Source organism: Pelodiscus sinensis, chromosome 3 (assembly GCF_052426305.1).
Source record: "Pelodiscus sinensis isolate ZL-2025 chromosome 3, ASM5242630v1, whole genome shotgun sequence".
In the NCBI taxonomy this organism is placed as follows: Eukaryota; Metazoa; Chordata; order Testudines; family Trionychidae; genus Pelodiscus; species Pelodiscus sinensis.
This window is the reverse complement of record NC_143054.1, coordinates 202,524,378-202,548,524: the sequence shown is the minus strand read 5'-3', so window position 1 is coordinate 202,548,524 and position 24,147 is coordinate 202,524,378. Positions and strand designations below refer to the sequence as shown.

The window sequence follows — 24,147 nt, the reverse complement described above, 5'->3', positions numbered from 1 at the left end:
CTTTGTTTCCTGTCTTTTAACCAGTTCTCAATCCACGAAAGGACCTTCCCTCTTATCCCATGGCCATGTAATTTACACAAGAGCCTTTGGTGAGGGACCTTGTCAAAGGCTTTCTGCAAATCTAAGTATACTATATCTACTGGATCCCCCTTGTCTGCATGTTTGTTAACCCCTTCAAAGATCTCTAATAGATTAATAAGACAGGATTTCCCTTTACAGAAACCCTGTTGACTTTTGTCCAACAAATTATGTTCTTCTACATGCCTGACAATTTTATTCTTTACTATTGTTTCAACTAATTTGCCCAATGGGTGGATCTGGCCCACAGAGGCCCTCCTATTCCCCCATCCCCAGGCCAATTAAGGTCTGGGGGCAAGGGAGCACCCAAAGCCTTCTCCGCTCTGCCCCCACCCTGCTCACAGCATGCAGTGCTTCAAAGACTTTCTGGAAATCTAGGTAAACTATATCTACTGGATCCCCGTTTGTTGACCCCTTCAAAGAAATCTAATAGATTAGTAAAACATGATTTCCCTTTACAGAAACCTTGTTGACTTTAGCCCAACAAATTATGTTCTTCTATGTGTCTGACAATTTTATTCTTTACTATTGTTTCAACTATTTTGCCCGGTACTGACGTTAGACTTACCGGTCTGTAATTGCTGGGATCGCCTCTAGAGCCCTTTTTAAACATTGGTGTTACATTAGGTATCTTTCAGTCATTGGGTACAGAAGCTGATTTAAAGGATAGATTACAAACCATAGTTAATAGTTCCACAATTTCACATTTGAGTTCTTTCAGAACTCTTGGGTGAATGCCATCCGGTCACAGTGACTTGTTACTGTTAAGTTTATCAATTAATTCCAAAACCTCCTCTAATGACACTTCAATCTGTGACAAGTCCTCAGATTTGTCACCTACAAAGGACGGGTCAGGTTTGGGAATCTCCCTAACATCTTCAGCCATGAAGACTGAAGCAAAGAATTCATTTAGTTTCTTTTAAATAACTTTATCGTCTTTAATTCTACTTTTGTACCTAGATTGTCCAGGGGCTCCACTGGTTGTATAGCAGGCTTCCTGCTTCTGATGTACTTAAAAAATGTTTTGTTATTATCTTTTGAGCTATCAACTCCTTTTTTATTTTTCTTATTACATTTTACACTTACTTTGGCAGTGTTTATGCTCCTTTCTATTTACCTCACTAAGATCTGACTTCCACTTTTAAAAAGATGTCTTTTTATCTCTCACTACTTCTTTTACATGGTTGTTAAGCAATGGTGGCTTTTTTTTAGTTCGTCTACTATTTTTTTTTTAAATTTGGGGTATACATTTAAGTTGGGCCTCTATTATGGTGTCTTTGAAAAGTGTCCATGCAGCTTGCAGGGATTTTACTTTAGTCACTGTACCTTTTTAATTTCTGTTTAACTAACCTCCTCATTTTTGCATAGTTCCCCTTTTTGAAATTAAATGCCACAGTGTTGGGCTGATAAGGTGTTCTTCCCACCACAGGAATGTTAAATGTTATTATATTATGGTCACTATTTCCAAGCGGTCCTGTTATAGTTACCTCTTGGACCTGATCTTGCTCGCCACTCAAGACTAAATCGAGAATTGCCTCTCCCCTTGTGGATTCCTGTACCAGCTGCTCCAAGAAGCAGTAGTTTAAAGTATCAAGAAATTTTGTCTCTGCATCTCGTCCTGAGGTGACATGTTCCCAGTCAATATGGGGATAGTTGAAATCCCCCACTATTATTGAGTTCTTTATTTTGATAGCCTCTCTAATCTCCCTTAGCATTTCATAGTCACTATTATTATCCTGGTCAGATGATCGATAATAGATCCCTACTGTTATATTCTGATTAGAGCAGGGAATTACTATCCATAGTGATTCTATGGAACATGTTGATTCATTTAAGATTTTTACTTCATTTGATTCTAAATTTGCTTTCACATATAGTGCCACTCCCCCATCCGCATGACCTGTTCTATCCTTCCGATATATTCTGTACCTCCAGAATGATTGTGTCCCATTGATTGTCCTCACTCCACCAGGTTTCTGTGATGCTTATTATATCAGTATCCTACTTTAACACGAGGCACTCTAGTTCACCCATCTTATTTTTTTGACTTCTAGCATTTGTGTTCAAGCACTTTAAAAACTTGTCACCATTTATTCGTCTGCCCTTTTCTGATGTGTCAGATTCTTTTTTATGTGAATGTTTTTCGCTTGATCTGGCCTATACTTTATCCTCTTCCATCCTCTCCTCTTGACTAAAACCTAGAGAATCTCTATCAATAGACTCTCCTCTAAGAGATGTCTCTGTCCGATTGACGTGCTCCTCTGCACCAATCGCCTTTCCTTCATCTCTATTAGCACACTTCAAAAAAAAACCTTATTTCTAGTCTCCATGGTACTTGCCTTTGTTGTTATTATTTGTGTGTACTGCGCTAGCACTGACAGACATCAGCTGAGATCCGGGCCCTGTTATGCTAGAAGCTGAACGTACATATAGAAATGGATTCTGGCTGCAAGAGCTTGCAATACACAGGGACAAATAGAAATAGAGGCACAAAGAGGAGAACTGACTCACTCAAGGTCACCCTGCAGGCTGCTTACTGCCAGCCCCACAACATAGCCTAACATGGGCTGTCGCTCAGATAACCAGCCTTCAGGACAAATATTCACAGCAGTGGGTAAGATGCGGGTCTGCAATATTTACTTCCATCTTTGTCTGCCCTCACAGAACAGATTGCCTCCCTCCCCCCAAGCCCGAGTCTCTCCACTACAAAGCAGAATCTGCAATGTTCTGATATGGTGATCCAGCGACCCAGGCCTATCACTGTTGTGGTTTAATTCTTTGCAGATTCAGAATGGATAATGATGAACTGAAAAGCCCTTGTCAGATTTTTGTGATGCTCTAGAACTCCGCGATGTGCTGGCGGGTTTGCGGTGAGGTACATTTCCCGTCCCTTAGCAATCAATGGGGCTAACATCTCAAGGTTGACAATAATGTCACCGTCACCTGGAACAAGCCAATTGAACACACAGGCTGCTTGAAGGCCTGACTCGTCAGTCTAGAATGGTTTTAACGGAAGCATCTGAGGTGCCAATCAAGGAGGGCATCTGTGTAACCCATTACAGATAGACCTGGCTGACCCTGCCTCCCACACAGTCAAAGGACTGGCTCTACTCCCCCATAGCCCTGTCTCTGCTTCTTGATTTGATCTGAGGAAGTGGGTCTGGCCCACGAAAGCTCATCATCTAATAAACCATCTTGTTAGTCTTTAAAGTGCTACATTGTCCTGCATTTTGCTTCTGCTTCTTGTGGGAGAGAGGAGTATTGGGGAGCTTGTAGCTGCTGGCAGATGGTCTTCTCTCCCTTTTAACCTTGCCAGCTGGCTGCTGCTGCCTCAGCAGGTCCAGGAAGGTAGACTCATCCAAGGCAGGATGGGAGCATAAAGGAGGACTCAAGAAAAACCAATTCCCCTTAAACTCTCCATGCCACACTTCCTCTCAGGACAAGAACTTACCCCAGAGAGTTTGGGAGGCATCACAGAGGAAGATTAGAAAACAGCAGCAAGTGTATAAAATAGCCCTGCTATTCACTTATCAAAGACCTTCCCAGGGTGCAGGCTCATCAGAACTCTGCCATAGTTTCATGTGAAAACTTGGACCCAACAGAGACTGGAACTGATTGGGGAGGGAAGCTATCCATAGTATATGCTGAAAAATACTGGGCATCATAAAGACATGAATATTACTGAAATGCATATTCTGAAGGGTGTGCAACACAGGTTAGACCCCCAGCTGGTGAAAATCCACATTGCTCTAATGTCTGCAAGTTCAACATTGTCTTTAATGGACCTATACGGATTTACACAGGCTGAGGCTAGGGGCCCTGAAGTGCACACACTGGCCATGGATCCCCATATGCCTGGTACCTCATATGGCCAAGCAGACCTGTTAGTAGTTTACAGCCATTTCGCCCTAATGTAAATACTGATGTAAGGTGCAAGGCAGTGGAGAAGAATCAGCCCATTATCCTTCAAAGTGTATAGTAGAATCATAGAACCTGAGGGCTGGAAGAGACTCCAGGGGATTATCAAGTCCAGCCCGCTGCCCAAAGCAGGACCAATCCCAATTAAATCAACCCAACCAGGGCTTTGTCAAGCCAAGACTTAAAAACCTCTAGGGATGGAGATTCCACCACCTCCCCAGGGAACCCATTCCAGTGCTTCACCACCCTCCTAGGGAAATAGTTTTTCCTAATATCCAATGTAGATCTCCCCCACTGCAACTTGAGCCCATTGCTCCTTGTTCTGCATCTGTCACTACTGAGAACAGCCTCTCTCCATCCTCATTGGAACCTCCCTTCAGGGAGTTGAAGGCTGCTCTCAAATCCCCCCTCACTCTTCTTTTCTGCAGACTAAATAAGCCCAAATCCCTCAGCCTCTCCTCATAGGTCATGTGCTCCAGCCCCCTAATCATTTTGGTTGCCCTCTGCTGGACCCTCTCCAATGCGTCCACATCCTTTCTGTAGTGAGGGTTCCAGAACTGGACGCAATACTCCATATGTGGCCTCACCAGAGCCGAATAAAGGAGAATAATCACTTCTCTAGATCTGCTGGCAATGCTCCTCCTAATGCAACCTAATATTCTATTCGCCTTCTTGGCTACAAGGGCACACTGTTGACTCATATCCAGCTTCTCATCCACTGTAATCGCCAGGTCCTTTTCTGCAGAACTGCTACTTAGCCATTCAGTCCCCAGCCTGTAACAATGCTTGTAAGTAAGACACTCATGAGTTTGACTGACACCAGCCTCATCTGGATGCATGCATTTGATAAACCCATCTGTGTGATGCACACTTTACAAAGTATGCACATCTCCATGGGAACTTTGCACATGATGCCTGTCCTGACAGCTCCTTTCCACACAGGCCTGCTTTAATGTGTGGGGAAAGCTGTTGGGAAATCACAAGGTGTGCAAGAGGGCCTGTTCTGGAAGAAAAGCAAGTAACCTGGGGACAAGGGATGCAGTATGAGAAAGGTGAGGAAGGATACAGCACATGGACACAGAAAGCTGTCTGGAAAGGGATCCAGAGTCTGGTCAAGGTCTACATGGATTCCTGTCACTGAACTGAAAACCTAAAGAAATTCTGGGCCAATAACACTGTCAACCTGGGGTGAAAGGTAAAAGAATCTAGCACATGCTTCAGGCAAACATTGCTTGGAGAATAGGCAGATGATGACCCAGTGCCTGTGAGGTGAAGTAGGCCAATTCAAATCTTAAAATATATTTTAGAAATATGCACCTGTCTGTCTGTGAGACCATTTGTTCAAGAGCTAGGACCAACAAATTTGGCATGCAGCTTTCTCTTATCATAACTCACAGCAAGGTCAGGGGTTGGTTGTGCTAGGACAAGAGGATGTGCCTGGAATTTCATTGTTTCTCATAAAATAGAAAAGGAGTCTGGCAGAAGGGACAGTAATACTGCAGACTGACCACAGGCAGGCAGCAAGGAGCCAGAGATGGAGAGTGGGACAGCTATAACCCCATTGGTCCAACAGGGGTTTGTTTAATTTAATTTAATTTAATTGAGTTTACCTGTTTGTATTTATCTGTGTGCCTGTCCCCCAGCCGGGTAACATTTACCCTCTCATGGCTGTGCCTGTTGGAGCTGCAGTGGCCATGGAGAAGTGCTTCTCACCTGGCTCAATGCTGTCAAGGTGAGAAAGGGCTGGGGTTGTCCTCTCTTCACAAGGCAGCCTCCATACCGAACCCCTCATCCCCATCCTCACCCAAGAACAATGATTTAAATGAAGAAAAAGAAAACTTATTTGAGTTAAGGAACCAAACAACACTAGGTACATTTTCTAGTTAGAAATAAGGCTCCAATTTTTAATAGTGAGGGTGATTAACCACCGGAACTAAGTGAAGAGATGGATTCACCAACTCTTGAAGTCTTCAGATCAAGTCTGGATACCTCTCTGGAAGACCTGCTTTAGCCAACTCCAAGTCACTGGGCTCAGTACAGGAGTAGCTGATGGGATTCTTTGGCCTGTGATATACAGGAGGCCATACTAGAAGATCTAGTGGTCCCTTTGTGCCTGAACATTTATCAATCTGTGATCCCTACTCAGTCTCCTCAGGAAGTCAAGTGAAGATGCTGAAGTAGGCCAATTCAAATCTTACTATATATTTTAGAAATGTGCATCTGTCTGTCCATCTATGAGTTCATTTGTTCAAGAGTTGGGACCACTTGCACACAGCTCATTGTAGACCCTGCTATTGAAACTTGGTATTCCCTGAACTCAGTATAAACAAAAGGTGTGTAAAAAGAAAATCTCTAGAGTCAGTACATAAACACTCAAAAGCCATAGCTTTGTGTCAATGAAACAGTGGTCCTAGACAATGAAGTTCAAATGTATACCTTGAATGCTGATTACAGTAGAGGGAATTGGATGCTCTCTAGCATGGACCTTCCTGAAGACAGGTTTGCCTGACAAAGTGATGGGCAGAAGATGAGTGGATGGATCATAATGACTTGGTGATGTTAGTGAGCTCTATTTCTATTTCACACAAGGTTAGTGTGTTAGATTCCCATTGCAGACACTCTACCGGTTTGCTCTCCTGTACTGCTGAGAAAAAGCAGACCCAGAGATGAGGAATCCAAGAGATCGCCTTGTAGTCAGGGTGGCAAGCTAGAGACATCTATTTCCAGCACAGCTGGGCAAGTTCCAGCTCAGTGGCACTGGAAAAAACTTGAAAATTGTAGGTGGTGTTATTTAATGTTTTTACCTGTCCTGGTTTGGGCTGGTGCCTCAAGGTCTGATTCCATGTGCGCTTTTCAGACAAGCGGCCAGGGAGATCAGAGGTACATGAAGTACCTTGTTAGCCAAAAACCGTTTCCCTTTGTCTGACTTTGGCCCTCCTCATGCAGAGTCGCTCAGTGCCCCTTTCATCTTGTTACTAAGGGGGCTCTTCCCTAAGGCAGAGCTAACAGCAGAGCAACACTTCCAAGCTGTACACTAACCAAGGAGGCACGTGGGTCTGCTCCCTACTGGATAAGGGCAGAGATTTGGTGCCGCATGCATGGCCCACACACAACCCTGTGAATACACCTGCATGCTTGTCTAATTGTTTGTTCTAAAGCTTCAGAGGGGTAGCCAAATTCATCTGTAACTGGAAAAACTTAAAAAACAACCAATAGTCTCGCAGCACCTTAAAGACTATCAAAACATGTAGATGGTGCCATGAACTTTCATGGGCACAGCCCACTTGCCATTCTAATCTCTACTGAGCCCAGCTCCCCACTGCCTGGTGAAGCTTCTCTGGTCTGTGAAGGCAGCAAATCTCCATGCTGGGATGCCCTAGCACAGGGTCTGCACGGGAGAGAGCACAGAACTGTCTCTTCGACCAGCCCCTAGTGCAGACAGTTGTGGGGAAGAGAACGTGGCTGGAGTGCTACAATACTCCAGCTATCTCAGCTGATCCTGTGGCCCTATGGGGTTGTTGCAGGCAAGGGTAAATTAGAGCTAATGTGTGGTTGCTGTAATGCAGGCTGAGCTCTGAGCAGGCCATTAGGCAGCCCAGACTACAGGGAGATGCAGCAGTGGCATGGCATCCTTAGTCCCACACCAGGCTGCAGCAGGAGGCAGGAGTGTCTTCTGTGCAAAGACAGTTCCCTAGGTCATGTCACTGGGTTTGCAGGAACTCCTCTGAACATGCTTTTCAGATGGGCTAGCATGTCTGATGAGCTAATGCTCACACGCCAAAAGCACACAGGTGCTGCTCCCCAGCTGTGCCATAGCAGCCCTGCCTTTGCCATTCCAGCTCTGGCAATGATCTAGGATAAACCATCCTTCCTCTCTCAGAGTGTGTCTACACTACCACCCTAGTTCGAACTAGGGTTGTTAATGTAGGCAACCGAAGTTGCAAATGAAGCCTGGGATTTGAATTTCCCGGGCTTCATTTGCATCTTGCCGGGCGCCGCCATTTTTAAAGCCCCGCTAGTTCGGACTCCGTGCCCGCGGCTACACGTGGCACGGAGTAGGTAGTTCGGATTAGGCTTCCTATTCCGAACTACAATTACTCCTCGTGGTATTTCTCACTAATCCCTCTCTGATAAAAGGGAAACAGACCCAGCCAGCCATTTTTGCTGACAGAGAAATGCAGTTACATGGCCCCCAGCACCTGGGGACAGGGATCTAATCCCTATTCTTCTGCGGAGTCTGGACACAGCTCTCAGGGAAGGTAGCGGGTGTCCTGGTGACTTGTACAGCGCCATGCATGCTGCCTGCATTTAGGGCAGTATGCTTGGGGCAACAGGCAGCTGGTCTGTGAAGGGGGAGCTGGTTTTCAAACTGACACAGAGGCAGCAGCGCAGAGTGGAAGGGGGCTCCCCAGGAGTGGGGCTGGAGCACACTGGCTGCCGACCTCACCCCCGGGACTATAGAATAGGCGAGTAACCAATAAGAATTAATGGGGTCAATTGACTATTCAATTAACTGATATTTAACAGCCCTACTGGACAGATAGTCCCTCCTGCTGCCACAGATACACTGCTATGCTGCACACGCATCTCCCTGAGCAGGAAACCAGCTCCAGCAGTAGCCTGGCCCTGGGAGAAAATCCCTCTGTGGCAGGACTGTGGACAGCCCGAGGCTGCCTCCCACAGGACCCTGTGCAGGAACCGGCTGGTGTGGCACAGGGTGCTGGGGTCCCAGAGGCTGTGAGAAGCAGCCCAAGGAGAGGCTGTGGCTCATTCCCCCCTCCCCAGGGCTGTGAGTTCTGCGCTGAGGTAGTCTTCCTAGTAAGACGTATAATCCCTGCAGCTGAAGGACCGGGGTTACTGTGAAACAGGCGTGAGGTTAAGGCGATACAAGGCACATCACTCGCTGTTAGATGGGGATGTGCTAACACTAGCAGCTCTCCGCAGGTGGCAAGGAAACGGAACAGACTTTCTTACCATTCAGATGTTTCCCTCCATTAAAAAATAAACAGGAAATAAAGAGAGAAGAGCATAATGAGCACCAGCAGTTAACAACGCAGAGAGAACAGTAACATGGGGCAAGGAGGGAATCAGAAATCCATACCTGTTATTGTGAAGCCACCTAAAGGAATCACAAAACAAAAGAGAGAGAGAAAGAGAGACAGCAGATTAGCATCTATTTCACATCATGACAGTGATATTCATCTCGCAGCAGCCTGCCCCCTGAGCAGTGGCCCACACACTCCTGCCAGTGTGCTCTGAAGGGGAACGGCTTACTAGCCGTCTGTCTCCTAATGCTGGCAGGGACTGTCCCCTGCCTCAAGTCTACACGGAGTGGCATGGCCCCCACACACCCTGCCAGACCTCTGAATGTAGGGCTCTGAATAGGTGGGGGGGAAGCAAGAGACAGCAGGCCTAGGGGCTGGATACATGCCAGCCTCCCTCCCACCCCACGTGGCTTAAGACAGCAACTCCTGGATCAACTTCTTCCACAGAGTCACCCAAGAATCACGGGGACAGCTGCAGCCAGGGCCCCCGCCATGATCACTCGGGGAAGGTGGTTTGCTCCTTGCTCCACAGATCCAGGAACCAGCCTCCCTTCTGCCCTGGCACTGTGGACCCTATGGAGTCCCAAGGAGGCCAGCGACAGTACTACAGAGTCCTTTAGCCTCCTCTGCAGCTGCTCAGTCCCCAGGCAAACCCCACTGTTCATAACAGCCACATGGCTAGGCCACGGCCATGGCTGCCCCCAGGATCTCAGCTCCTGCTATCTCTTCCCAGGGACAGGTGTGGGTGGGGATGTGGTTTTCCTTGGACCCTCTCTTGCAGCACACAGCCTGGACTAGTGGCCAGCCTCCAGTGGGGTACAGGCTGGTCACAGGGCTGGTGCTGTGGAGATGGCTAACCCTCCCTTCCACCCATGGTAGCCCTCTTTGGGATATGGGTAGGGCCGGGGAGAGACACGGGTTCCTAGGTTCATTCTGGCAGGTTCTACCCTAGCAGTGGCCAATCTAAGCCCAGTATGGGCTGTGCAAAGCACTTTAAAGATTCAGAACAAAGCTGAGCTGTGCAAATCTATTCCTCCCATGCAGTCCAGGCACGAGACACAGGGTATTTCTAGGGGGTGGCAGTGGCTAGAATCCCACAGTAGATAAGATCGAAAGCCCCACAGCTACTGTCCCTCCTTTCAAGCCAGCTTTGCCCAAGCGTAGGGCACAGACCAGAGGGAGGGATGCACAGAACTCAAACTGATGCAACGTCCTCTCATTTAAAGCAAGTTACTCTTCTGTGAGTCTTTCTTTATGGGGGGAGGAAGAGAACATTTTCAGCAGTAAAAGCACTGCTGGGGTGGGTGTGAGAGGACCATGCACTAAATCTCAGCTGAAGCTGGGTAGCTTTAGGACTACATGGAGGCCTGTTCAAGAGGGATAGATTCAACGGCGGGGAAGAGGAAGGGCCCTTCCACCACCATGTCCATGAAACCACTGAGTGCTCAGACATCTCTAGAAACATTCCTTGTTTACCCACAGCAGGGTCAAAGTTCTGTTCCTATTGAGTTACCACTGCCCAGAGCAGCAATTTTTATAGTGGTCCAATGCTCACAGAAATGCCTGAGAGTGTTTGCATTGAGCCAGTGAGCTATGGCTAAGGCCTGGGTTTTGATTTTCCAAGGTAGCCTGCAGAATGCTTTAGCTTCACTTGGGCTCCCTCCTCCCATCTGGTGTATTTGTGCCCCCCCCCTTGGCATAGCCTGTATGTGGGGTTTGCAGGCTGGTTTTGCAGGGTACCCTAAGGAGGCAGCATGCTGTACCTGCCACAAAACAGCACATAGCGTTTTCTTGATGCATTTAGTAAGAGTATGGCCACCCTGGGGAGTCATAAGGAAGGAAGGGAGATTAAAATACTATCACTATTCTGGACTAACTCCTTATGTGCACACACGGATTCCCAAATCAGAGCGTGCACGGGGCAAAGTATTCTGGCCAGAATGGTGCCAGGTAGTTCACACATTCTGTTTCTCACCCCTACATAACAGGATGTGGATTAGTTTGCACAGCTCAGTTCTGTGGATCATTTCTGAAACTCTTTGAGCTTTCTGCAGCTTTTTGTTACAGATGAGCTCATTGTACCCAGTGAAATGGATCAGAAGGATAGTAGGACACCTGAGGAGTCAGTTGTATTGGATGTAGCCACTAGAGACCAGAGTCCAATACCCATGCTCCCATTCAGTAGAGAGTAACCCCTAGTAATCCCATTGGGATTACTTGTGGAGTTACTCAGTGCATGTAAGGGTGGCAGACTATGACCCTAAAAATGTTTATTGTTTAGGATTTCCAAAGGCACTAGCTACCCAAATCCCAGTGAAATGATGTTCCTAACCCCCGTAGGCACCCTTGTCATTATAATTAATGCCACTTTCATTTATGTTTTTAGCCATTGTTCCCTACTTTGACACAAGTGTTCATGTCTCAGCTAAAATTTTTTGGAGCATATACCCAAAGAAGAACTTTATCTAAATAACCTGGGCTTAGTAAATGGTATAAACAGCCTTTAAAGAGATTCTCATGAGCAAAAAGAAAAATCAAACAAAATAATTTCTACCAATATACAGACACACTGGAAAAATGGAAAAGAAATACAAGAAATGCAGCGCTTACCAAGCTCATTCAACAACAGGGCTGTGAAGGAGACAGGCAGAGACAAACACAGAAGAAGAAAAGTAAATGAATAATGAAATTAAAAGGAACATCCATGGAAAGACTCCAGCTCTCAGGCCCAGATAATGCAAATCTGCAAAGTTTCAGGATACCATTAGTACCCAGAAAAGAGCATTGAAAATAATTCACCAGAAACATTTAATTAGTGTAGGCTGTGAATTAAAAGAAAAAAATCATGTCACATACAGTAATAAGGTATAAAAGACAAACTAAAAAAATGCATTTCCCACCTCTGAGCCCTGTATTCATGGAGCACCCATGAACTGAATGGCAGTACTGCCACAGGCTGAGGAAAGAAAATGTCCCCAAAGGTGTAAGTAGGGGCTGTTTGTTGGATTCTTTTACTTTCTCTAATAGTCTAAATGGAAAATAATAATTACCTGATGGCCTGATTTCTACAGGGAATGCAGAATGAAAGAAATACAGTTTGTGCTAGGGCCTGACTCACCAAATATAACACAGTATTTAGCCTGTCATTTAGCAAAATAAGAGTTTAAGCCCTGATAATAAATAACTGTATCATTTAGCATTCAGGTAGCACCATGGATCTTTGAAGAGCTGAACACTCTAACTAATTACTTCTAGCTATACTCCAGTGAGGTATTAAGATCAGGAAGCATTAACCCTTTTCAAAGGAAGGGAAACTGAAGCATACAGAGAATCAGGCCAATATTTTCAAAAGCAGCTGCTGCTGCTGTTAGGTACCTTAATTTTTGGCATACCTAAGTCTGATTTCAAAAGCTGAGCTTACAGTATTGCCAGCCCCAAGAGTTCAAAAGTTTTATGTCAGTCCTCAAAAATTGGTTTAAAATCATGAGATTTTTAAAGAAATAATATATTATGTTTCTTTTAATTTTCCTGCTGGCTACTGGGCTTTAAGGAGCTTTGGCTTCACATTTTCAAGCCTTCCCCTGTAACCATGAGAGTTAAATGAAAGCTGAGACTCTCATCATGTTATCACTATTCCAGCAGCAGGAACTTTAAAAACACTCAAGACTCACAATAAAACCGTGAGAGTGGACAACACTGTGTCCATGCTATGTCAATGGATAGCTTTTAGTGTCAATGGTTCATTTTATCTTGGTGACACAAAATGATTTTAATAGTAGTGGTGCAAATCCTACTCACTGGGCTTCTATTGCACTGTGCTACTGTGTCAGATTTAGTGGAATTTTCCATGAGCCAATAATCCTATGGGGTATCCATCTAGACACAAAGCAGGGGGGTCCATGTGCAATGCTCTCTCTTGGGACAAATGCAGCCCTCTCCGAGGAATCCATCTAATGCTATGTACTGGCAGCTTCTCCCCTTTCAGTGTCCTAGGCTAGAGAGGGAGCAGGAAGCCTCGTGCTTCCATGCAGGAGGCAGCCAGAAGGATGCAGCTAGTTCTAGCTCAGTACCTTGGAAATGAAGAGGCTCGCACTAATGCCTAGCAGCACTAAATGTTATGAGGCTGTATTTCTGGATGGATCAGGCCATAGTTCACATTCCGCTGGGCACCTTGAGCAGGTGGGAGGAATAGCAAGGTGTACCTCTTTGTCTAAAGGCTATAGGTGAATAAGGGCTAGGCTCTCCTCAGTATGCCACGAGCACCATGGGGCAATTCACTGGTCCCTCTATGCACAGCTGGCATAAACTGACTGGGGAAAACTGCTTGAAAGCCGCAGAGCTGGCAGCCTCTCTCATCTTAGGCATGCGGTAGCACTTGTACTCTGGCTGGTGTCTAGTGAATTCAGCTCCTCCTCTAGCACAGCACGCTGGCTCTTGCTGCCTTCTTGCGCATAGCTCTTCCAATGCAACTAACCTGCTAGGAAATGCTGGTTACAGTACAAGGCAGGGATGCCTGGCTGATCCCTGTGCTCTCAGACTGCCTGATAAATGCACTAATTGCATTCATCCCTTTCCTCCTCGCTCTCCTAGAAATGCACTCTGAGAAAGATGTGCCTTTGACCAGGACTAGAAATGTACCCAGCTGCAAGAAAGGCCTGGATCCAGAGCCACTCAACAACTCATTGTGTGAGCAAAAGTTAGTTTTTCCAAAGGCAGAATTGTTTGAACAAGATAAAATGATGCATTTTACTTAAGTAAAGATTAATCGGATTGAATTTCTTGTCTGTGTCATTTATTAAACTAATGCAGATTATTCTCTTCTTTCTTTTGTATTAACTAGCTGAATTATTCTTTTAAAATCAGACAGCTAGCAGTGAATAAATATGTTGTATTCCATTTTTTCTGTAATAAGGGTTGGGTTTTTTGTTTGTTTGTTGTTATTGTTGGGGTTTTTTTTTGCTTACAGGAGCTAACTTGCTTGCTTGTCTATGTGCATCTTTTCTTATGGGTTTCTTATTTCCTTATGGTTTTGATTATTTGTGTTATTATACCAGATTATAACAGCTTCCCGTGGCTCCCCTTGGCTGCAAACAGCGAACTACAGCCAATGGAAGCCACGAGGCTCTGGCTATGGAGCCAGTAAATAAACAAACTGGAGTGGCTAGTTAGTAGGTTCCTCAGAGTGGATCCATGGACAACTTTGAGAAACACTGACCTAGATGATGAGCTAAATGAAAAGGGGAAAGGAACTAGAATAAACAGTATCATATTTCAGCTGAAATACACTAACATTGGATAGACATGAAGTTATTTTAGCCCTCGATCCAACAAAGAACTTCAGCAAGTGTGAAACTAAGCATGTAGCTCCCTTCACTGAAATGGAACTACTCATGTGACACATACGGGGCCTGATCCATGCATGTGCTGAAGCCCATCTCTATTTAAGGCAGCAATTATGGAGACACCTAATTGTAAGCACATCCTTAAGGCTTTCCTGAATGAGGGCCACGCTTACTTGCTTAACTGGTTCAGGGCCTTTGTCAGCAAATGAGCTAATTTTGTCTATAAGAAGGGAAGCCTATTTCTTTGGGGTGAAATGCCAAGGTGCAAGGAGTCCAAACAACACCTTTTGCACCACTGCTGTCCTGCACTATGTTTGGGAGAGGGGCACAGGGTGGATGTGCTGGATGTAAGAACCCGACAGCATGCCTATTGTGATGTAGAGGTAGACTTCATGGTGAGACCTAACAGGCTAGCATGGAAGGGTCATTAATGGTTGCCATGGCTGGACTGGGGGAGGGGCTATGGGATCTATGTTTATGTTGTCCCAGACTCCGGACTCCCACATAGAGGGCATAGGTGAGATAACACCACTATTCCAGCTGGCCCCCATTTAGCAAAGCCTTTAACAACGTACCTAAGTCTCAGACTCAGAGATTGGAAGGTGAGAAGGGACCATTATGAACACCTAGTCTGACCCTCCATATAGTAGAGCCAGGAAAACTCATCCAATGCTTTCTGCATCAAGCTCCTGCCTTTGTATGCAGCTATAGAATCTTTCCTGGAAAGAAAAGTGGTCTTCAAGAGACTCCACCCAACACATCCCTAACCTAGGAAGTGTTCCAAGAGTTAATTAAGTAGGCTGAAAGTCAAAAATGTGCATCTTATTTCTAGTCTCATTGTGTCTAGCTTCAGCTCATTATGCCCTTTCCTACAAGATTATGTTCTTATGTTCTTATTAAAGAATACTCTATTAGTTAAAATCTCTTCTCCCATTAGATACTTGCAGACCATGAGCAAGTCACCTCTTACCCTCTAATCCTGGGATTCAAAGGTTAAAGAAGGGCTCAAGTTCTTTGGTGAATTAGGGCCTAAATTACATGATAATAATATTTTATAATACAATCTAATGATTCTTAAGGGAGAAGATATTACCTAGAAATTAACCAGGAAATCAAAGAGACAAAATGCGGCTAACAACATTTGGGTTTTTTTCAAAGTCTGTTTTATTGCAACTAATTATTCAGGAATATTATGTTATTGCTATAATGCCCTAATTAGCTATCAATAATTCATGAAATGAATCACTAACTTTTTAGGAAAAGAAACTTCTTAGAAAAATTAGCAGCACTTTACTTGTTATGAATATGTTTGCAGTTGCTTTAGTGCAGGGGTGGGCAAGAGAGCCTCCACAGGCTGAATTCGGCCCGCTAAGCTGACTGATCCGGCCAGCGGCCACCCTGCCTTTCCCCTGTCCTCAGGCCAAATGAGACCTGGGGACGGGGGAGCGCACAAAGTCTCCTCCCCCACCAAGGGCATGTGGTGCCTACAGCTGGAGGTTTTGAACAGCTGGAGGTTCACTCTAGGTGCTGCGTGCCCCTTGCAGGGCAGGGAAAGGGGATGAGAACGTTTGTGTTCCCACACCCCCAGGCAGGAGCAGTGCATGAAGTCTCCTCCCACTGCCAGGGGCACATGTCACCCAGAGGGAACCACCAGCTGTTCAGAACCAGCTGGTGGTTCTTAGGGGCGGGGGGCAAAGACTTCACACATTCCCCCTGCTCCCAGGCCAATCAGGATCTGTGGGCATGGGAGCAAGGGAAGTGTCTTGGCCCCATGCCTTCCACCTGAGGCCCTGCCCCTTCCAGGGCAGCATGGGGCCACTTCAGAAATTTGTGAAGTGCCCCCCCTTCTAAAATTATTGCCCACCCGTTTTAGAGAAATGTTTGAATTTTATGTGTTGGACACGCTTTTCATTACGTGTATAAGAAGTACTTTCAGAGCATTTTACCTATTTACTTCTGATGCCCTGGATGAAATCCTGACTACAGACATTCTACTGGCATTGCCTAGTTTGGAACTACTTTCATATCTCACGGTATTCTTATTACCAATGTAAAAAATTTAAAAACATTGTGTTAAGAATGTGATTTTGACTTAACAGGACTACTTTATCTCCTGCTAAAAATGATCCAGTATCCTCTTCTAATTAAAAAAGAGACTGCTTCTAGATTAAAATAATATTTATATATGCAATCTCTGTGCTGTATATTTTGAATACACAACTGAAATGTCTCTGTGATACTGTTGCAATAGTTATTAACAGTTTAGGATTCACACTCTCTGTTCTCACATTGCATGTGCTGGAATCTCAGACCCACTTTAGTATCTATGATCCCTTTGTGGGGGTTTAGAGGCTAAACTCCTGCTTGACAGCACCTCTGCAGTGTGTGTAAGATTATCCCTTTCTAGGTAGTGTGCAGAGGACATGAATCATTAGTGATTTATTCACTGGATTGTTTTTATTTATTGCCTCATAAGTGGGAGTAGTTCACAGATGAACACTTGACAACAGTCAGCTTGTATTTAGTGCCAATCCGGCATCAGTGGAAGCAAGCCAGAGGGACCAAAGTATTCCCCCCCAAACAATAAAAAGGTAAAGTTGCTAAGCTTGAGAGGAGATATGGCAAAATCTTTGGAAGCCAAGTGCGAGGAGAGAGCAAGTGTGAGAGTAGAGAGACAGAGAAAGCAGACTACAATTTCTCGAGAGTTTGTCTGGTTTTACTCTCACACCTTTCATTCCTCTTCGTAGCCATATTGGTTCCTCAAGCACAAGGTAGAAACTGCACTCTTTCTCATACTCCTCTCGGTCAAGTATTTTAAGGGTAATGAATTTCCTGTGGGAACACAAGACAAAGGCAAAACAAATGGTTGGCGTCACACACTCATGCGTTAAGTTCAACCAGGCGAGATGGTTACCAAGATGATATGAAGGGAGGCGCATATCTGCCTCAGTTACTTATGTCAAAGAGCAGAAAGTCCATTGCTTCACCTGGTCTGTTTCATTCTGAAAAGGAGCCACTCCACACACGGAACTCTGGGATAAAGTAGAGAAGGTTACTTTGTGGGATGCTATTGTTCATGCATTACAGCAACATTAGATGGAAAAGGAAATCTGAACACCAGAGGGTTGCAGCCAACCTGCATTTGGAGTCTATTCATAGCTTTGTGCTAAGTATCTGAGCCATCCAAGAGGATGGACTGGGGGGTTTTGCTTTTAGGAACAGTAGCACCCCAGCAATTTCCTTGACTGATGTAAGTCTTCATAGCTCCACTGAAATCAATGGAGCTACGCTGATTTATGCCAATTGATGATCAGGCCCGTGACGTCTGAATTTAAGTACAGAAAACCGAAATTGGAGTCCAAAGGTCAAAGAAAAAGGTTCCCAGCTCTAGGCACTGGTGGCTTGGCTCCTGCTCTTTGACATAGATTAAGCAAGGCATGTTTTAGATTGCATGTATTGGAAAGTGCCAGGCATCCATGAGTGATCAGGACAGGTGCACACAGGCTGGGCTCAGCCTCAAAGCAGATCCCCCACCTTTCTTCTCACTCATCTCCACCAGCCGGGGCTCCCCAATCTCAAGGTAGAAGGTCTTGTTTTTCTCATACTCCTCATCATCAATTATTTTGACTGATATGGTTTTGCTGAAACAGAGAAGAATAGAGATTCAAGAGTAAGAGGAGAAAGGGAGAGTAAAGAAAAGGAGAAACAGGATGGAGGACAGAGTTATCAAAAGGAGATTAGTTTGGGCAAAGACTCATAAAGCAATTATCTCAAGGTGCAACCACAGAGCATGCTACAGCATTCTACAGTAAGGCTCAGGTGTGACACTGAAATGCACCTTTGGAACTCTGGGGCTGAGGTCACATCTGAACTGAGTAGAGGCAAACTCCATGGACAGGTATGGAATCAGCACCATCAGTCCAATGGCTGCACCTCTGGATCGTCATAATATGTGAAATATATGTGGTCATTGCCAAAGTAACCCTCTCTGAGAAAGGAGCGGATTGCCCGTAAGCCACGTGAGGTCCCCAAGGAGGAGGAGAGATGAAGCACATGAAATCCCACAGAAGATGCAAAGGCCCCTCTCTCAAGTTAGCCTACCCCAATGAAAGCTAAGGAAAGTTAAAAATGAGCAGCAGGCTCCTCAGAGTGAGAGACAGAAAAGCAGAAACCCTGATAAGATGGAAAGGACCTTCCTTTTGAAAGCCCTGCTCTGGGCTTTCTGTAGAATGTGTGTGCATGTACTCACGTTCCCACTGCAGTACTACTGTCTCAGCCAGGTCAAGGGTGTCTGCATTGGCATGGAATGGAAACAGGCCTGGTGGGATAGCAGCTTGGAGGTCCCATCCTTTCCTGTTCCCATGGGCTCTAAATCCAAAGGGGAGCATTGGCTGGGGCCACTTGGCCGTCACTCTGTTAGGCCAGCTTTACATGTGCTTGCTCCCATCTGGAATTCATACAGGACAGAGTCTTTCCAAAGAGCGATCAGTCTGTGGCCTTTTAAAAACAAGCACAGCTCCCAGCCTCGCATACCTATGGGAGCCTCCCTGAAGTGGGCTCGGACAGTGTCACCAGGAGATCTGGGCATGTTGGTCCCTGGCTCTTGCTGCATCACTGTGATTGTTGCTATGCACAGGCACAGGTTTAGTGCTGAAATATTCTCTCATCCACCAAAGACAATGAGACCTTTGCTTACACACATACAGAGTAAGAACTGAGGGCTTCACATTGCACCCTCTTGGGACCCATTCTCCAGACTCCAGGCCTTGCAGGAGAGGCGTTCCGTCTCTGCAGTCTGCTCCCATCCTCACAAACCTGCAGGCTCCATGGAGTCCTGCTCTCCAAAGCTGGGAGGGATAACTGAGGAGAGGGATGCTGTTTGGGCCCCAACCTGTGGGGAACACTCTGCACCCCTCTCTGTGTGGGGGATCTCCATCTCTTTAGGGAGTGGCATGCGATAGCCCCTGCAGTTGTAGCTCTGCAGGGGCCAAGAACCACCCAAACCTCTCCTCAGCTGCAGATCCCCACAGAGCCAAGCAGATCTGCAGAGATATGAGGTTAAAGAGGCGAGCTGCAAACCATGCTGCCAGACAGAAAAGCTTGGAAGCAAGATCCGCCCCCACCAGGTGATGCTTGTTGAGTTCTTTCTCCTCGGCTGGCAGGAGAATAGGACCTGAATGAGGATGCTGGAATTTGGCCCAACGTGCATGGCCCGGTGGCCCTTAATGTCAGACTCCCACAGGCTAAGCTCCTCTTTGACATATGAGCCCCACAACTTCTGACTCCATCCCCTCCCCTCCAATCCCACTCTTGGGAAAGACTTACTACCCTGATGCCCGCAGTGAAAAGCCATTAATGCGAGACATAACTGAAACCAACCATTCTCCCCAGGAGTGAGGATCTGAGGAAATAACCTTACAAAGGGCTAAAACCATTTTCAGTAGGCAAGGATCTCTTCTGTGGAGAGCAGACGTTTACCTGTAAAACCACCACTTAACCTACTTGCCTTCGCCTTTATGTACTCTCTGATTTGTGACAATTCAGTTGGCCTGCATTAGCCCAGGCTATTACAGCCTAATGATTCAGCCTCTGCTCTTCCATTATCTGTAAATGGTGCCTTTCGTGTCCATATTAGGTGTCCATATTAGGCTGGCATGTGACGTTCAGAGACGTGAGGCAGCCTGGGTCTCTGAGCAAGGATGGACTCTGTGACCTCACTATATAAAAGCCACAGGCTTCAGCTGACATTTGAAACTCAAAACAAACTAATCACTTACCCCCTCGAAGCTAGCAGAGAATGTTTCAATGAGAATGTTACAGATGAAAACAACAGTCGCTCACAGACACAATGTGCCCATGCATACGACAATGCATTCAAGTCTGATTTTAAAGCTGTCTTTTTTTAAGCCAGTGGCCGATAGGTTTCTATACCTTTCATAGCATCATAGAATTCTAGGGCTGGAAGAGACCTCTGGAGGTCATCAAGTCCAGCTCCCTGCCCAAATAGGACCAATCCCAATTAAATCCAGAGTCTCAAAAACAACCCGGACATTATAATCAAACCAGCTGACAAAGGGGGTGCTGTGGTCATTATGAACAAGTCTGACTATGACCAGGAGGCAACTAGACAACTCTCCAACAACACATTTTACAAACCTCTCTCCTCTGATCCCACTTTAGAATACCGAAAGAAACTACACTGTCTCCTTAAAGAACTCCCTACCTCTACTCGGGACCAAATCCACACAGAAACACCTTCTGAACCCCGACCAGGATTGTTCTATCTGCTTCCTAAAATCCATAAACCTGGACACCTCGGACGCCCCATCATCTCAGGTATTGGCACGCTCACTACTGGATTATCCAGCTATGTAGACTCTCTTCTCAAACCCTATGCAACCAACACTCCCAGCTATCTCCGAGATACTACTGACTTCCTGAGAAAACTACAAAACATTGATAACCTCCCTGATAACACCATCCTTGCCACCCTGGACGTAAAAGCTCTGTATACCAACATCCCACATGAAGATGGATTACAAGCAATTAGAAACACTATCCTAGAGGATACCACTGCCAATCTGGTAGCAGACCTATGTAACTTTATTCTCACCCACAATGATTTCCAATTTGGGGACAACTTATACCTACAGATCAGATAGAGGAGGTATGATCTTTGAAAAATCATGGCAGACAGGGGAGATTCCAGAAGACTGGAAAAGGGCAAATATTGTGCCCATCTATAAAAAGGGGAATAAGAACAACCCAGGAAACTACAGACCGGTCAGTTTAACGTCTGTCCCAGGGAAGATAATGAAGCAGGTAATTAAGGAAATCATATGCAAACACTTGGAAGGTAATAAAGTGATAGGGAATAGCCAGCATGGGTTTGTGAAGAACAAGTCATGCCAAACTAATCTGATAGCTTTCTTTGATAGGATAACGAGCCGTGTGGATAAGGGAGAAGCGGTGGATGTCATATACCTAGACTTTAGTAAGGCATTTGATACGGTCTCGCATGATATTCTTATTGATAAACTAGGCAAATATAACTTAGATAGGGCCACGATAAGGTGGGTGCATAATTGGCTGGATAACCGTAGTCAGAGAGTTGTTGTTAACGGTGCTACATCCTGCTGGAAAGGGATAACAAGTGGAGTTCCGCAAGGGTCTGTTTTGGGACCCGTACTGTTCAATATCTTCATCAATGATGTAGATATTGGGATAGAGAGTACGCTTATTAAGTTTGCAGATGACACCAAACTGGGTGGGGTTGCAACTTCTTTGGAGGATAGGGACATAATTCAAAATGACCTTAGCAAGTTAGAGAAATGGTCAGAGGTAAACAGGATGAGGTTTAATAAAGAGAAATGCAAAGTGCTCCACTTAGGAAGGAACAATCAGTTCCATACATACAAGATGGGAAGCGACTGTCTAGGAAGGAGCATGGTGGAAAGGGATCTAGGGGTCATAGTGGACCACAAGTTGAATATGAGTCAACAGTGTGATGCTGTTGCAAAAAAAGCAAATATGATTCTAGGTTGTATCAACAGGTGTGTTGTAAGCAAAACTCGTGAAGTCATTCTGCCGCTCTACTCTGCACTAGTTAGGCCTCAGCTGGAGTACTATGTCCAGTTCTGGGCGCCACATTTCAAGAAAGATGTGGAGAAATTAGAAAGGGTACAGAGAAGAGCGACAAGAATGATTAAAGGTCTAGAGAACATGACCTATGAAGCCAGGCTTCATGAACTGGGCTTGTTTAGTTTGGAAAAAAGAAGATTAAGGGGGGACATGATAGCGGTTTTCAAATATCTAAAAGGGTGTCACAAGGAGGAAGGAGAAAATTTGTTCCTCTTGGTTACTGAGGACAGGACAAGGAGTAATGGGCTTAAAGTGCAGCAGGGGAGGTTTAGATTGGACATTAGGAAAAAATTCCTAACTGTCAGGGTGGTGAAATATTGGAATAAATTGCCAAGGGAGGTGGTGGAATCTCCCTCTCTGGAGATATTTAAGAACAGGTTAGATAGACATCTGTCAGGGATGGTGTAGACGGAGCTTGGTCCTGCCTTGAGGGTGGGGGGCTGGACTCGATGACCTCTCGAGGTCCCTTCCAGTCCTATTATTCTATGATTCTATGATTCTATCAGTGGCATAGCCATAGGTACCCGCATGGCCCCACAGTACGCTAACATCTTTATAGCTGACTTAGAACAACGTTTCCTCAGATCCCGTCCCCTTTTATCCCTTCTCTACTTATGCTACATTGATGACATCTTTATGATCTGGACCCATGGCCAAGAAACACTGGATGCGTTCCATAGAGACTTTAACAACCTACACCCCACCGTCAATCTCAGCCTGGACCATTCTACATGAGAGATCCATTTCCTGGACACCACAGTACAAATCACAAATGGTAAATTAGATACCACTCTCTACAGAAAACCCACTGACTCCTACAGTTACCTACATGCTTCCAGCTCCCATCCAGGACACACCATACGATCCATCATCTATAGCCAAGCCCTTCGATACAATTAGGTTAGGTCCATAAAAGGCTATTAGCCAGGGGATAAAATGGTGTCCTTGGCCTCTGTTTGTCAGAGGCTGGAGAGGGATGGCAGGAGACAAATCGCTTGATCATTGTCTTCGGTCAACCCTCTCTGGGGTACCTGGTGGTGGCCACTGTCGGTAGACAGGATACTGGGCTAGATGGACCTTTGGTCTGACCCAGTACGGCCGTTCTTATGTTCTTAATTGTGTCTGCTCTAATCCCACTGACAGAGACCAGAAACTTCAGGATCTCTACCAAGCATTTATAAACCTCAGTTACCCACCCGGAGAAATAAAAAAACAAATTGAAAGAGCCAGACAAATACCTAGAAACCATCTACTTCAAGACAGACCCAAGAAAACCAACAATAGAACACCACTTGTCATCACCTATAGCCCCCAACTTAAACCCGTACAACACATTATCAATAAACTACAACCTATACTGGAACAGGATACTACCCTCCGAGAGGCTCTGGGAGACAGACCCATAGTCTTCTATAGACACCCTCCTATCCTCAGGATGATTCTTACCAACAACCACAGGACATACCACACTAATACCAACCCTGGAACTTTCCCTTGCAACAAACCCCGGTGCCAGCTTTGTCCACATATTTATTCTGCTGACACCATTATTGGACCTAACCATGCCAGTTACAAGATCAAGAACACATATTCCTGTTCATCCAGAAATATAATTTATGCCATCATCTGCTATGTATATTAGACAAACTTCTCAGACACTTCGCCAAAGAATCAATGCACATAAAACAGACATCAGGCTCTTTCACAGAGAGAAAACTGTTGTTTGCCATTTTAACCAGACTGATCATTCTCTCAATGACCTTAAAATATGCATATTGCTTCAAAGAGATTTTAACTCCAGACTTCAAAGAGAAGCCTCAGAACGGTCATTCATGCTTACATTTGACACTTTACGTATGGCCCCTAACAAAGATGCTAATTACCTCACCCATTACAAAGATGGCTTCTCAATTATCAACCTTAATATCATTACCTCACTGTCACATTACCGAATTTGAGGGAAGCAGCCAGATCACTGCTGCACCCATAGGTGGGGGTGTTGGCCCCAAAAATGGTATAAAAGGGGGCCATGTGAGGTGTTGAATAGAAACTTACTGTCTGCTAATCCTATGTATGCTATTCATGTGATTGTACAATGTCTGTGTGTGGAGTTATAAGCATGT

The 24,147-nt window shown here is 45.4% G+C and overlaps 1 protein-coding gene across 9 annotated transcripts in view; it reads right to left on the bottom strand.

Moving 5' to 3' along the window:
- SLC8A1 (solute carrier family 8 member A1) overlaps positions 1–24,147 on the bottom strand; it is a 308,938-nt gene that overhangs the window by 33,787 nt on the left and 251,004 nt on the right. For 3 of the 9 annotated variants that reach the window (XM_089777614.1, XM_089777615.1, XM_089777613.1), the window contains exons 3-7: positions 17,918–18,024; positions 11,652–11,672; positions 9,098–9,115; positions 8,971–8,985; positions 6,433–6,501 (exon numbers count right to left, since the gene is read on the bottom strand). In XM_089777614.1, the coding sequence (XP_089633740.1) occupies positions 6,433–6,501; positions 8,971–8,985; positions 9,098–9,115; positions 11,652–11,672; positions 17,918–18,024 (230 nt within the window). Of the gene's footprint in view, positions 1–6,432; positions 6,502–8,970; positions 8,986–9,097; positions 9,116–11,651; positions 11,673–17,111; positions 17,216–17,917; positions 18,025–24,147 lie in introns of all 9 variants that reach the window. The other 6 variants (XM_075925822.2, XM_089777616.1, XM_089777617.1 and 3 more) reach the window with 6 other exon arrangements.